This window comes from Lissotriton vulgaris, chromosome 8 (assembly GCF_964263255.1).
Source record: "Lissotriton vulgaris chromosome 8, aLisVul1.2, whole genome shotgun sequence".
Classification (NCBI taxonomy): domain Eukaryota; kingdom Metazoa; phylum Chordata; class Amphibia; order Caudata; family Salamandridae; genus Lissotriton; species Lissotriton vulgaris.
In genome coordinates, this window is record NC_141696.1 from 30791580 (window position 1) to 30804106 (window position 12527).

The window sequence follows — 12527 nt, forward strand, 5'->3', positions numbered from 1 at the left end:
TGTATACTACTTCTGTTTTGAAAGTGGCTAAACATATTGGGGCAGATTTACAAGCCCCTTGCGCCTCATTTACTCCGCCGTTGCATCACTTTTGTGACGCAGCGGTGGCGCAAATCCTGCTCCATGGTGCGGGGGTACTTACAACGTGACACATCTGGGAGATGCGTCACGTTGTAATGCCCTGCGCCACATGTAGGCGTTCCTGTGCGGGGGGGGGCACAGGAATGCCTCCTAAAAGTGGCTGAGTGAAATCCAAAAGATTTCACTCAGTCACTTTTAGGCCCATAATGCTTCAAACCCCTGCGCCTGCCTGAAGCAGGCATAAGGATTGACGCAGCATTAACTAGATAGGGCCCCCAGAGCATTGCTGGAGCTGCGTCGCGCTTGCGACGCAACTCCAGCAATGCGTCACTTTTACAGCACAGATCCATCTCTGCTGTTTTTGCACCATGGTGCGCCACATTGTAAATGCGGCACATCCATGATGGCGGAGCTGTGGCGCACAATAACTGGCGCATCCCTGCTGATTTGCAGGGATGCGCCAGTTATTGTAAATATGCCCCATAGTTTTGATATTCATGATAATGTAAAACAGTAGGGGCCGATTTCGACCAAGAACCCTTCAGTATTTTGCCCGGCGTTAGCCGCCTCTCATACCGTACGATATTACCAAACAAAGAGGCAGGCGCTGGGGACTGAAAGGCAGGAAACAGGAGTTTATTCCGACGGAGCAGAACACGTCAAATCAGACAACAGGGTATCTCCTCGAGGTGCTATCTACGCATCCTTTCGGCCTGGCCTCTTATACACGGGTTTATAGCTTTATTACATAAAACACATTCTTGTCAATACTTTGATGTACGGAAAAGACATCCTCAGAACCCCCGCTTCAAACCTGTTCCCACACACATTTACAATAGAACTCCCCACCCCAGTCGCAGCGGGTGATGACCATCCCACAGCGGGACATTCTACCGATTCCCGGAATGGGTGTATCTGATCGGATCTCACGGGGTGGGGGGGGGCCTTGATCAATCGGATCCTTTGATGGGGAAACTTCCTACTGTATGAGGGCAATAGACAGCATCCACAGGGCCAGGTGGTGGCCTGGGAACAAGCAGGACAATCGGGCACAGAGGAAAAGGGGGGGGTTCTTATCAAAGGACGCGGGATGATGAAAGGAATGGAGGGAGGTGTTGAGCTGGGAACAGGATGGGGTTCCGAGGCAGGGTTGCGCTGGAGAGGGGTTTTTATGATCCAAGCATGTGAGGGCGGGGGCTGTCAGCACGCAGGGGATGCTTGCGAGGTTGGGAGAGGGAGAGAGACGTGTTGGCTACCGGCAGTGGGCAGGGAGGCCATGGTTTTCAAAATGGCTGCCGTTTACGCGCACGAATGGGCCTAAAAAGGGACAAGATGGCGCCGATAATGTTGACGCTGCAAACTAGATTTCAACAGTCCCCCCTTTTCAACATATCTAGCCAACTTGTCTAATCGATGTCTATCTTCATCAAATTCCCAACCTCAACATCGTACAATGCTCTCATGCATTCCTTTTCGAAGTCCACAGTCTTAGGGCAGATACAATTCGCACATAGTGAACACAGAGGCGGCAGGCATTGGATTCCTAAGCAGAACCCACATATTACAACAATAGGAATCAGGATCATCGTAAACAATCTCCATCCCCAGTGCTTAACAGTACTCCAGAACCATCCACCAAGCGACCATTCTTCTTGCTCCTGGTGAACTTCTGAGGAAAGTCTGTGGAGATGTTCGATGGCTTTGTACACTGAGGGAGAATTGTCCAGTATATATGTGCAGCAGCTGGACCCTATGATGCGGCATTCTCCTCCGCGATCCGCTAGAACCACGTCTAGAACAAGGCGGTTCTGGAGAGCCACCAGGCGGACCGCTTGAAGCTTGGCTGTATTGTTCGCAAGGATGCCAGCTGTAATGTTCATCGTTGTTTCGACTGCCTGGGTCAAGTGGCGGATGGCACGGCTGTTCGCCATCGGGCCCCAGAGTGGAACAAGTCCCTTCATTGCATCAAGGAAATGTGCTCCGGTGGAGTCGGCTTGTTCAATGTCCTTGGCTCGTTTTTGTCTGTGGTGATTCGCTGGAGCCACATTGGTCGGCGGAAGGATGAAGGAGATAAAACAGGTGCCCCCCCAGCCTTTGAGGAGCCAGGTGTAGGCCTTTGTACCACAAACAAAGTACATGTTCGGAGAGGAGACAAAAGAGGGTGGATCGGTGGAGTCCAAAGTTCTGGTGATGTGGCAAGCGCTGCGGCCTACCAGCTGTGTCCCAAGCCCTTCGATGCACATAAGGCCTGTGACGTTGATGACGGATAGGGCCACAGTCAGGGTGGCAGCTGTTCGTTTCCGGAGGTAGGAGAAGGTGGGTCTGGTCGGATTGTTAAACACCTGCATTTCAATTCGTTCTTTGACAGGGATGTCCATGTGGATAGAGTCGTTGGAGGTCTGTGGGCAGAAGTGTGCAGCAGTTTTCCTCGTTTTGTTCTGCCAGACCTCATGAAAGAAATGTGTCATAGTTTTGCTGGAGGTGGCATTATCCCTATAGCTTTCTTGCAAGAGGATCATCCAAGCAAGGCAGGAGCCGTGAATTGAGAAGGGTGAAGGGATGAAGGGTATGGAATGTCTAGTGGCGTGGGGTAGCAACCCACAGATCCAGCAGTTGGTGGCATTGGTAGCGAGATTGTGCTGGTGCAGCAGTTGCACGAAGGAGTTGTTCCAGAACTCCTTCTGCCTCTCCCGGAGTTGGGGTGAAAGAGAAATCAGATAATGTTCCTTCATTGTGGTTGGCTGTGCAGTGGTTAGGAATGTCTCATGGGCTGGTGCACTCTCTTCCACAATCCAGAGGGTGGTCATGAGGAGGAGGCAAAAGAGAAAGGTGATAAAAAGTGCAATAGTCTTAAAACTGTGGATTTTGTCAGTCTTTGGGTTCCTGTAGCGGATCTTCGGATGTCCGGTTGCTTCCATCACCTTCTTGTTGGGCGCTTCCATCATCTTCAAGGGGCTCGGTAGCGGGCAGAACCACAAACTTCTCTCCTGGCGACCCTAGTAGTGTTAAGCCACCGCTCTGAGAATTTCGACTTAGTCAATGGTCTGCTTAGCCGAAGCTCCCTCCTTTCGTCGCAGGTTATACCCTTCTCTGGATGGCACAGTGGGATCAGGAGTTTTTGCTAATTCAAGTGTCTCTGTGTCCGGATAGCAGTTCAGTGCCGGTCGGTCTTTGCTCAGGAGCTCTTCTTGGGTGGCCACGTCTTCGGTCGTCGTCAGAGTCGAAGGGATTCTTTTGCAGTGGTGTGCATGCAACCAGTTGCGCTTTCCTTCCACTCGAAGTGCCGTTTGGGTGGTGATTAGAACTTGCCAGGGGCCCGTCCACCGAGGTTCCAGACTCTTTGCATGCTGGAAGTTCCGGATCAGTACAAAATCTCCAGTTTGGATGGTGTGTCCGGGACCCCTGGAAGCGTCAGGAATGGCATGCAGCACCTGTTGGTGAATAACAGACAGTGTTTTAGTCAACTGGTACAAGTAATCAGACATCAGGACGTCTGGGACGTCATGAATGGACGTCGGTTTTGGTGCAGACCAGACATTCATGGGCCGGCCGAATACGACCTCGTAAGGTGTCAAGTGGTGCTTGGTGGGGGTGGAACGCATCGATAGCAATGCCAGTGGGAGAGCGTCTGGCCATTTCAGTCCTGTGGTAGCCACTATCTTAGCCAGTTTTAGTTTCAGAGTGGCATTGTGTCGTTCAACGAGTCCCGCCGATTGGGGGTGGAAGACTGCGTGGAACTTCTGTTTTACACCCAACCCTTTTAAGATGAGTTGGATAACTCCGGCTACGAAGTGGGGGCCATTGTCGCTCCATAAAATTCGACAGAGGCCGTAACGAGGGAAGAATTCCTTTAGTAGTACCCTTGCAGTGGCCATAGCAGTGTTGTCGCGGGTTGGATAGGCTTCCACCCACTTGCTAAATGCGCACACCACAACAAGTACGTACTTCAGGCCTTGGCATCTGTCTAGCTGGATGTAGTCCATCTGCAGGACTTCAAACGGGTGATTGGGAACCCCAAACCCTCCCCGGGGTACTACAGTTCCTTTCCCAGGGTTATGTTGCAAACAAATCAAGCATTGTTGGACCAGACGTTTGGCGGAGTCTGTGATTTTGTCGTTGTGCCAAACTCTGGAGACAAGTTCGATCATAGGGGCCGATCCTATGTGTGCAGGGGAGTGTGCCATAGTCAGTATGGGGATCAGGTATGAGTCAGGTAGCAACCATTTGTTCGTGTCCTTTGTTCGCCAGCAGCCTTCATCGTCTTTCAGTCCCACCCATGCCCATTCAGTCAATTTGTGTTGTGTGCTGGCCATTTGGATGTCCCTAATAGTTTCCCTAGCGTCTGTCCATTTCTCGGCTTGTGACCTGGTCACGTACATGCGTGTTGTCGTCCTATTCTCAGCTGTGGTTCGGGCAGTCATGTCGGCTAGTGCATTCCCTTGTCCAATGATGTCTATCACCCTTTTGTGTGCTTGGCACTTTATTACCGCAAGTTACTTGGGGAGAAGGACTGCTTCGGTTAGGGCGGAGACTAGATCTCCGTGTAAGATGGGGGTGCCATGCGAGGTCAAGAATCCCCTCTCCTTCCAAAGGAGCCCAAAGTGGTGAACCACCCCGAAGGCATACTGGCTGTCGGTGTAAATGTTTGCTGTGGTTCCTGCTGCCAGGATGCATGCTCGCGTGAGGGCAATCAGTTCTGCTGCTTGGGCAGATCGTTGTGTGATGCGGGCTGTCTCTACTACGGTTCGGGCTGTGGTAACTGCATAAGCAGCTGAGGTAGTGCCATCGGGGAGTTTGATGCAAGAACCGTCCACCCACAGCTCTCCGTCAGGGTCAGGAAAAGCCGTGTCTCTGAGGTCAACCCTACTCCTGGTCTGTTCGTCCGTGAGGGTCACACAGTCATGTACGGGGGACACATTGGGATCGTTCTCTGGTAGGGGTAACAAAGTTGCCGGGTTCAGTGTGGTGCATCTTTTCAGGGTGATGTGGGGTGCAAGCAGAGTCAATTCGTATCCAGTCAGTTGTGCACTCGTCAGGTGTTGCGTCTTAGTTTGGTTCAGGAGGGTGTCAACCGCATGGGGTACTAACACTGTGAGGGAATTCGAGAGTACGATTCCCTCACTCTGTCGGATAGAGATAGCAGCGGCAGCTACAGCTCAAAGGCAGGCAGGCAAAACTCTGGCTACAGGGTCAAGAGTGGCAGAGAAGTAAGCGCACGGTCGTTGCTTTGGGCCAATGGACTGGGTCAAGACAGACAAAGCACATCCCTCCCTTTCGTGAGTGTAGAGGGAGAAGGGCTTTGTGTAATCAGGGGTTCCTAGTACAGGGGCTGAACAAAGGGCATCTCGTAGTTCTATGAAGGAGGATTGGCATTCAGGGGTCCAAGGGAGTGGGGAGGGAACATCTTTGGCCAGCAGAGAAAGCAGCGGTTTCACGATGAGGCTGAAATTCGGTAACCACTGCCGGCAGAAGGAAGTGAGGCCTAGTAGGGAGCGGACTTGTTTCTGAGTCTTAGGGGCTGGGGTCTCTAGAATGGTTTGGATTCGGTCAGGAGTACGTTTCCTTCCGTCTTTGGACAGGAGGTGGCCTATGTAAGTGACCTGGGGTTGGCAGAATTGCAGCTTCTTTTTGGAGACCTTGTGGCCATTTTCCGCAAGGAAGTGCAGGAGTTGGATGGTGGCTGTGACTGCAAGTGGAGTGGGATCGGCTGCCAAAAGGATGTCATCGACGTATTGTATCAACACCACTCCATCGGGTAACTGGACTTCGTCCAGTTGTCTCTTGAGGGCCTGACTGTAGATGCTGGGGCTTTCTGTGTAGCCTTGGGGTGCTCGACAGAATCTATATGAGCAGGCTTTCAAGGTGAAGCCAAAGAGGTAGCGGCTGTCTGGATGGATGGGGATAGAGAAGAAAGCATTTTTGAGGTCAATGACAGTGAAGGTGGTGGCAGTAGAAGGAATCAAAGTCAGAATAGTGGTGATGTCCGAGACCACGGGGTACTGGGGTACAACTACTTTGTTGACCTCTCGAAGGTCGATGATGAAGCGGTACGCTTTCTCATCTCCCTCTCCTTGTTTCTTTATGATGGGTAAGATAGGACTGTTGCAAACATTGCTAACCACTTCCTCTACCACTCCTGCGTCTATCAGGGACTGAATAATCTTCACCAATGCCTTCTCGCCCTCAGGCGATATCCGATATTGTGGAAGTTTCGGGAGTATTGCGTCCTGTCGAACAGTTATGTGCACTGGGTCAATCATCATGCGTCCTACGTCCGAATCAGTCTTGGCCCACAGATACGGAGGCAGAGTGTCAAGTAGGGACAAGTCAGTGTCAGTGATGGAAAACATGCGTCGGGAAGGGCAATGTCTGAGCAGAGCTGGGTTGTCGTACAGAAAGACTCGAACTCCATCTTGTGAACATCTAATAGTAGCTCGGAAATGTTTCAACAAGTCAAGTCCCATAATGGCGTCAGGGGTGTTGGAGGAAAGCAAAAACGTCGTGTCAGTGGTGTTATTTTCCAAGTCGAAGGAGATCGGTGTGGACAAAGGGTTAGTGGAGGGCGTTCCATCGAAACCTATCGATGTTACAAGTGAGCCAGACAAGGGTGCCCTTGGAATCAGTCGTTTAGATAACGCACTACGTGTTGCGCCAGTGTCTACCAGGAATGGAGACTTTGTACCCAGGACCTTAGCGGTGACATAAGGACCTTGCTGGTCAACATAGAGCTCGACTGGATCCCTCCCTTGCCCTAGGCAGTCCTATGCGAAGTCGTGAGTGTCGTCGCAGTCAGACTGTTGGTACTGGTTCTGTCGGGGACGGTCAAACGTATTCGTTCTGCCTGATCTGTCGTTATTCGTATCATTTGTGGACCCTCGCCCCTGACCTCTATTTCTCGGACCACCCGCTACGTCTCGGGGGTCCCTATTCTTATTCATCTCCAACAAAACCGGACACTGGGATTTCCAGTGGCCGAATCCCTTGCAAAATGCGCATTGGTCTTCGCTAATGTCTTTACGTCCAACCTGAGGTGCAGGAGTTCGGTCTTTAGGGGGTGAGTTCCTAGGGGCATTCGTTTGGTAATTTCCCTTGTACTGCTCTTGTCCTATAGTCACCCCTTGCAACTGCGCAATCATCACCCTTTCCTTCAAGTCCTTTTTCTTTCTCTCCGTCGCTCTGTCATTCTCGTTTTTCTGATGCTCGTAATATTGAGCCATCTGGAGGATTGCCGCGGGTTTGGAAGCTGCCCAACTACTCTCGCTGGCTTGCAGTTTCTGAGAGACTTCCTGCGACAGACCTTTGACGTAGTTCTGGACAAATAGGTGGTGTCAGGTCGCAGAGGTCATGTCCTGGCCACTGTAATCGGAAAACACCGTCTCAAATCGGGAGAAATATTCCGACACGTCCTCCTGGGGTTTCTGGCGGCAGGCCGTCACTATCGACCAGTCTACTTTCTTTTCTGGGATCAGGGTTTTCAATTTCTGTACAATTTTTTCTGGGAGTTCTAAAATGGGGTTCAGAGGCTTCTGCCCAGGCTCTCGTTGTCTATCTATGCCATCGAGTTGTGACCAGGTATGTCCGAACAGTTCAAGATGGTCGACTATCCGGATTTGCTTCCACACATCAGCTGGCAGACATAACCCGAAAAACAAGTCGATGTCAGCTAGAGTCATAATCGTGGAACCTAGGGCTGTACCTAGTTCAGTGTAGAAGGCAGTGGGGTTTTTCCGAAAAATCGGGCAGAGATTTTCGGAACGTCAGGATGTCTTGTCGGTCCCATGGTTGGTAAACCCAGTTATACACTACACTCCCTTTTGCATCTTGATGGTTAACATCATCGTGTGTTCCCTGACCTCGTGGGGGGACCCAGTAGGGGGCGGCCTCCCTTATAGGCATCATGGCGCCAGGTTGTTCTATTCGTGGTTCGGTCGCTACAGATGTCATAGGTTTAGCTTCCAACCCTTGTTCAGTGAGGTGGCGGAGAACTTCAAGCGTACGCGCAAGGAGGTCCGTCACGTCACACTCGCCCTCGTTCCCGATATCCACCTTTCTATATAGAGTCGTTAGGCTCTCGGGACCTTTGTCTTGATATCGGTCCTCATAAGCATTTAGGGCATGATAACACAATCGTACGACAAAGTGTCGTCTGTGGCTTCCCGCATATGATTTGAACATATCCATGATGTGCTACTCATTCTCCTTTCGTTCTACTAGTGTCCTGACTACCTTGTCAATCCCTGCTCGCTCATCTTTGCTCAACCTGTTCGTTCTCGTGGAATCTGTCTGTCGGGTCTCAGGGTCATCTAACATTGTTGCTTGTGCTGTAGCTAGTACAAGGGGTTCGGCCGGCGCGGAGGCCATGGGGGCCGAGGCCCTGGTGCTACTCTCATCTGTACTTGGGGGCGGTGGGTGCTGTGCTAATGGTTGGGAAGGGGCATATGGAGGAGGCATGTAGATGATCGGAGGACCTAATAAGAGATCATCGTTGGCTCGCGGTTTCGAGGGTAATTCAGGGTAGAGCGTAGAGGGCGTTCTAACAGGGCACTGATTCGATGTGTCGGACTCTCGTTTCCGCTTGGCTTCCTCTCTCTCCTTAATCTCTTCTTCCAATTTCCTAGCAGCCATATGAGCTGCTTTCCGTAGTTCTTTCTCTAATCTAATTTCGTTTCTTTTCTTACGTTGTTCTGTTTCTTTACGCCACATGCCGAAGCTGTCAAGCATAGTGGGCGTTGTCTTGCTGTTACGAAGAGCTGTGTCTAGCGCGCTTATTTTATCTTCATTGAAGAATCCTATCAGTGGCCACTGACTTTTCTGATCCTTCTTCGTATATTTATGCCACAGCTTGCTATAGGCTATGGCGATCAATCCATGCTTCATGAACATGTCCTTATTAGGGGTGCCTTCCAGTGGAGCCGGATGGTTCATCTCTAATAAGCGGTCTGGGCTGAACTAACTACCAATCAGTGGGGAGAAGATAGGCATGACGGATTACAACGGGGACAAAAGTCTGCACTACCTATCTTATCACTGCGTGCAAAGACTAGACAGAATATTTCTATTCTTCGTTATTTGCAGGCAGAGAATACCTCAAAAGAACCAATATCGAACAGTCAATGTTCGGTCAAACAAACAATCAATGGGTTGAATAAATAGGCACGACGGGTTACAACGGGGACAAAAGTCTGCGTTACCTACTCTTTCACTACCTGCAAAGAGAGAACCTGTTCTTCTCCGTTTGCAGACAGAGAATCTCCAGAAAGAACCAATCCGCGAACAACAATGTTCGGGCAAACAATCAATCAGTGGGGGAGAAAGATAGGCACGACGGGTTACAACGGGGACAAAAGTCTGCGTTACCTACCCTTCACTACCTGCAAAGGAAGAGAGAATCTATTCTTCTCCGTTTGCAGACAGCGAATCTCCAAAGAGAACCAACAATTCGACGAGTAATACTAGTATTTTCCAAACAATCAAACAATCATTTCGCAATTTTGTCGTGTTAGGTGACCTTACCCGGACCGCATGGACAGTTTCTTGTCTTCCGAATCCAGCGCCTGATCGTCCTCTATCTTCTGTCGCGGCACTCCTGGTGGTTCCCAGTCAGGACCGTAGATCACTCGAGAGAGGTCTGTTCGGAACCAGTGAAGTTCGGATGATCGGCTGTCAGACGAGGGTCTATCGGACAGGAGCTCTCCCGATCGCTGCAGTCGTTCACTTTGTCGTCAGGACCTCTTCCACTGGATCCACGTGTCGCTGATGGGCCCCGCATTTGGGACGCCAATTGTAAAACAGTAGGGGCCGATTTCGACCAAGAACCCTTCAGTATTTTGCCCGGCGTTAGCCGCCTCTCATACCGTACGATATTACCAAACAAAGAGGCAGGCGCTGGGGACTGGAAGGCAGGAAACAGGAGTTTATTCCGACGGAGCAGAACACGTAAAATCAGACAACAGGGTATCTCCTCGAGGTGCTCTCTACGCATCCTTTCGGCCTGGCCTCTTATACACGGGTTTATAGCTTTATTACATAAAACACATTCTTGTCAATACTTTGATGTACGGAAAAGACATCCTCAGAACCCCCGCTTCAAACCTGTTCCCACACACATTTACAATAGAAGTCCCCACCCCAGTCGCAGCGGATGATGACCATCCCACAGCGGGACATTCTGCCGATTCCCGGAATGGGTGTATCTGATCAGAACTCACGGGGTGGGGGGGCCTTGATCAATCGGATCCTTTGATGGGGAAACCTCCTACTGTATGAGGGCAATAGACAGCATCCACAGGGCCAGGTGGTGGCCTGGGAACAAGCAGGACAATAGGGCACAGAGGAAAATGGGGGGGGGGTTCTTATCAAAGGACGCGGGATGATGAAAGGAATGGAGGGTGGTGTTGAGCTGGGAACAGGATGGGGTTCCGAGGCAGGGTTGCGCTGGAGAGGGGTTTTTATGATCCAAGCATGTGAGGGCGGGGGCCGTCAGCACGCAGGGGATGCTTGCGAGGTTGGGAGAGGGAGAGAGACGTGTTGGCTACCGGCAGTGGGCAGGGAGGCCATGGTTTTCAAAATGGCTGCCGTTTACACGCACGAATGGGCCTAAAAAGGGACAAGATGGCGCTGATAATGTTGACGCTGCAAACTAGATTTCAACAGTAACCCTCAACTTCATAAAAACTGATTTATTCAGTTAAGAGATCTTTTGTAGACTCTGCTATTTCAATTCCATATATACCATATACCATATTATACCATATACCATATTTTGCAATATTTTCCCTTAGTGTCTCCTTGTTAGACAGTAATCTTTCCCATCACACCCACAACATGTTACTTTTCTCTATAAACAAAGGACATTTATGTTGTATGAGGGAATATGTACATATATGTGAACTGTATAATGTATGTCACAAACCTCTGACTACCCTAAATTATGTTTTAAATAAATAGTACTTTACTAACAGGAAAGTTAAAGTCATACTAAATTATCACAATAGCAATTTAAGATGCATTTACAAATATTATAAAAGGTGATTATTCATACTGTGAGTGGTTATCAAAATGATCTGGCATGGAGCCAGCCCTCCTGGAGTCGTTTCTTGGCCTTAATGAATAGCACATTGGTTGCCATTATTTCAATTATCTAGATTTGTATGTGAGTAAATATGTATGGCTGAAATATAAAATTGACGGTTCCCCTGCATTTACAATGTGGTCTACTCAATAGACAGAGACTATCTCCAAACATAACATAATTTCATTATTTCTTCAGGCAGAGATGAATGTGTGAAATGTCCTGATGACAAATGGTCCAATGAAAAACATGATCATTGCGTCCTAAAAGTGACTGAATTCCTCTCGTTTGAAGATCCCCTGGGACTCACCCTCACCATATTTGCTGCCTTCTTGACTTTCATCACTTCTTTGGTCCTTGGAGTCTTCATTAAATACAGAGACACTCCCATCGTCAAAGCCAACAACCGTGGTCTCAGTTACCTTCTTCTCGCCTCCCTCATGCTCTGCTTCCTCTGCTCGATTATATTTGTCTGTCGTCCTCAAACGTTCACCTGCATGCTCCGACAGACGGTCTTTGGGGTGATATTTTCTGTCAGCGTTTCATCTGTTTTGGCTAAAACCATCGTAGTTGTCATTGTCTTCAAAGCAACAAATCCCAGCAGCTCTGCAAGGAAGTGGCTTGGATCAAAGACACCAACATGCATAGTCTTCATCTCTTCTTTGATTCAAGTTGTTATCTGTGTTGTTTGGCTGGTGAAATCACCTCCTTTTTCTGAGCTGAACATTGTGTCTTATAAGGAAAAAATGATTGTTGAGTGTAATGAAGGAGGCACCATCTTCTTCTACTGCATGCTGGGATACATGGGCCTCCTGGCCACAGTCAGCTTTATAGTGGCCTTTCTCTCAAGGAACCTGCCTGGAAGCTTCAATGAGGCCAAGCTGATTACCTTCAGTATGTTAGTGTTTGTCAGTGTGTGGATCTCCTTCATCCCAGCGTACCTGAGCACACGGGGGAAGTACATGGTGGCCGTAGAGGTGTTTGCCATCCTGTGCTCCAGTGCTGGACTGCTCGGATGTATATTCTTTCCAAAGTGCTATATTATTTTGATGAGACCAGAAATAAACACTAGACGCAATCTAATTGGTAAAAAAACGTTTGTTTCTTTTAAAAGTGAATAGACCTTCAGGTACCCCGAAATAGTGTAATGGAATAAACAGGCAAATGCACACAGGTGCATGTATCCAATCTGAGTTATCTTGTCTGATTCTAAATACAAGAAATGAAAAAAAAACTAATACCAAATGCATAATATTATAATGACAAAAGTGATAGAGGTGAACAATGAATGTAAACAATAGCAGGGAAGCCTGCACTGTACATCTCCTCCAAGAAACCTGTAGGGTGTCTATATCCACCATCCTCACCCACAAAA

The 12527-nt window shown here is 49.3% G+C and overlaps 1 protein-coding gene across 1 annotated transcript in view; it reads left to right on the forward strand.

Moving 5' to 3' along the window:
- LOC147693305 (extracellular calcium-sensing receptor-like) overlaps positions 1-12273 on the forward strand; it is a 77159-nt gene extending 64886 nt beyond the window's left edge. The window contains exons 7-8 of the mRNA XM_086935916.1: positions 2023-2032; positions 11351-12273. Of these exons, the coding sequence (XP_086792042.1) occupies positions 2023-2032; positions 11351-12273 (933 nt within the window). The remainder of the gene's footprint in view (positions 1-2022; positions 2033-11350) is intronic.
- Positions 12274-12527: the final 254 nt, after the last annotated feature.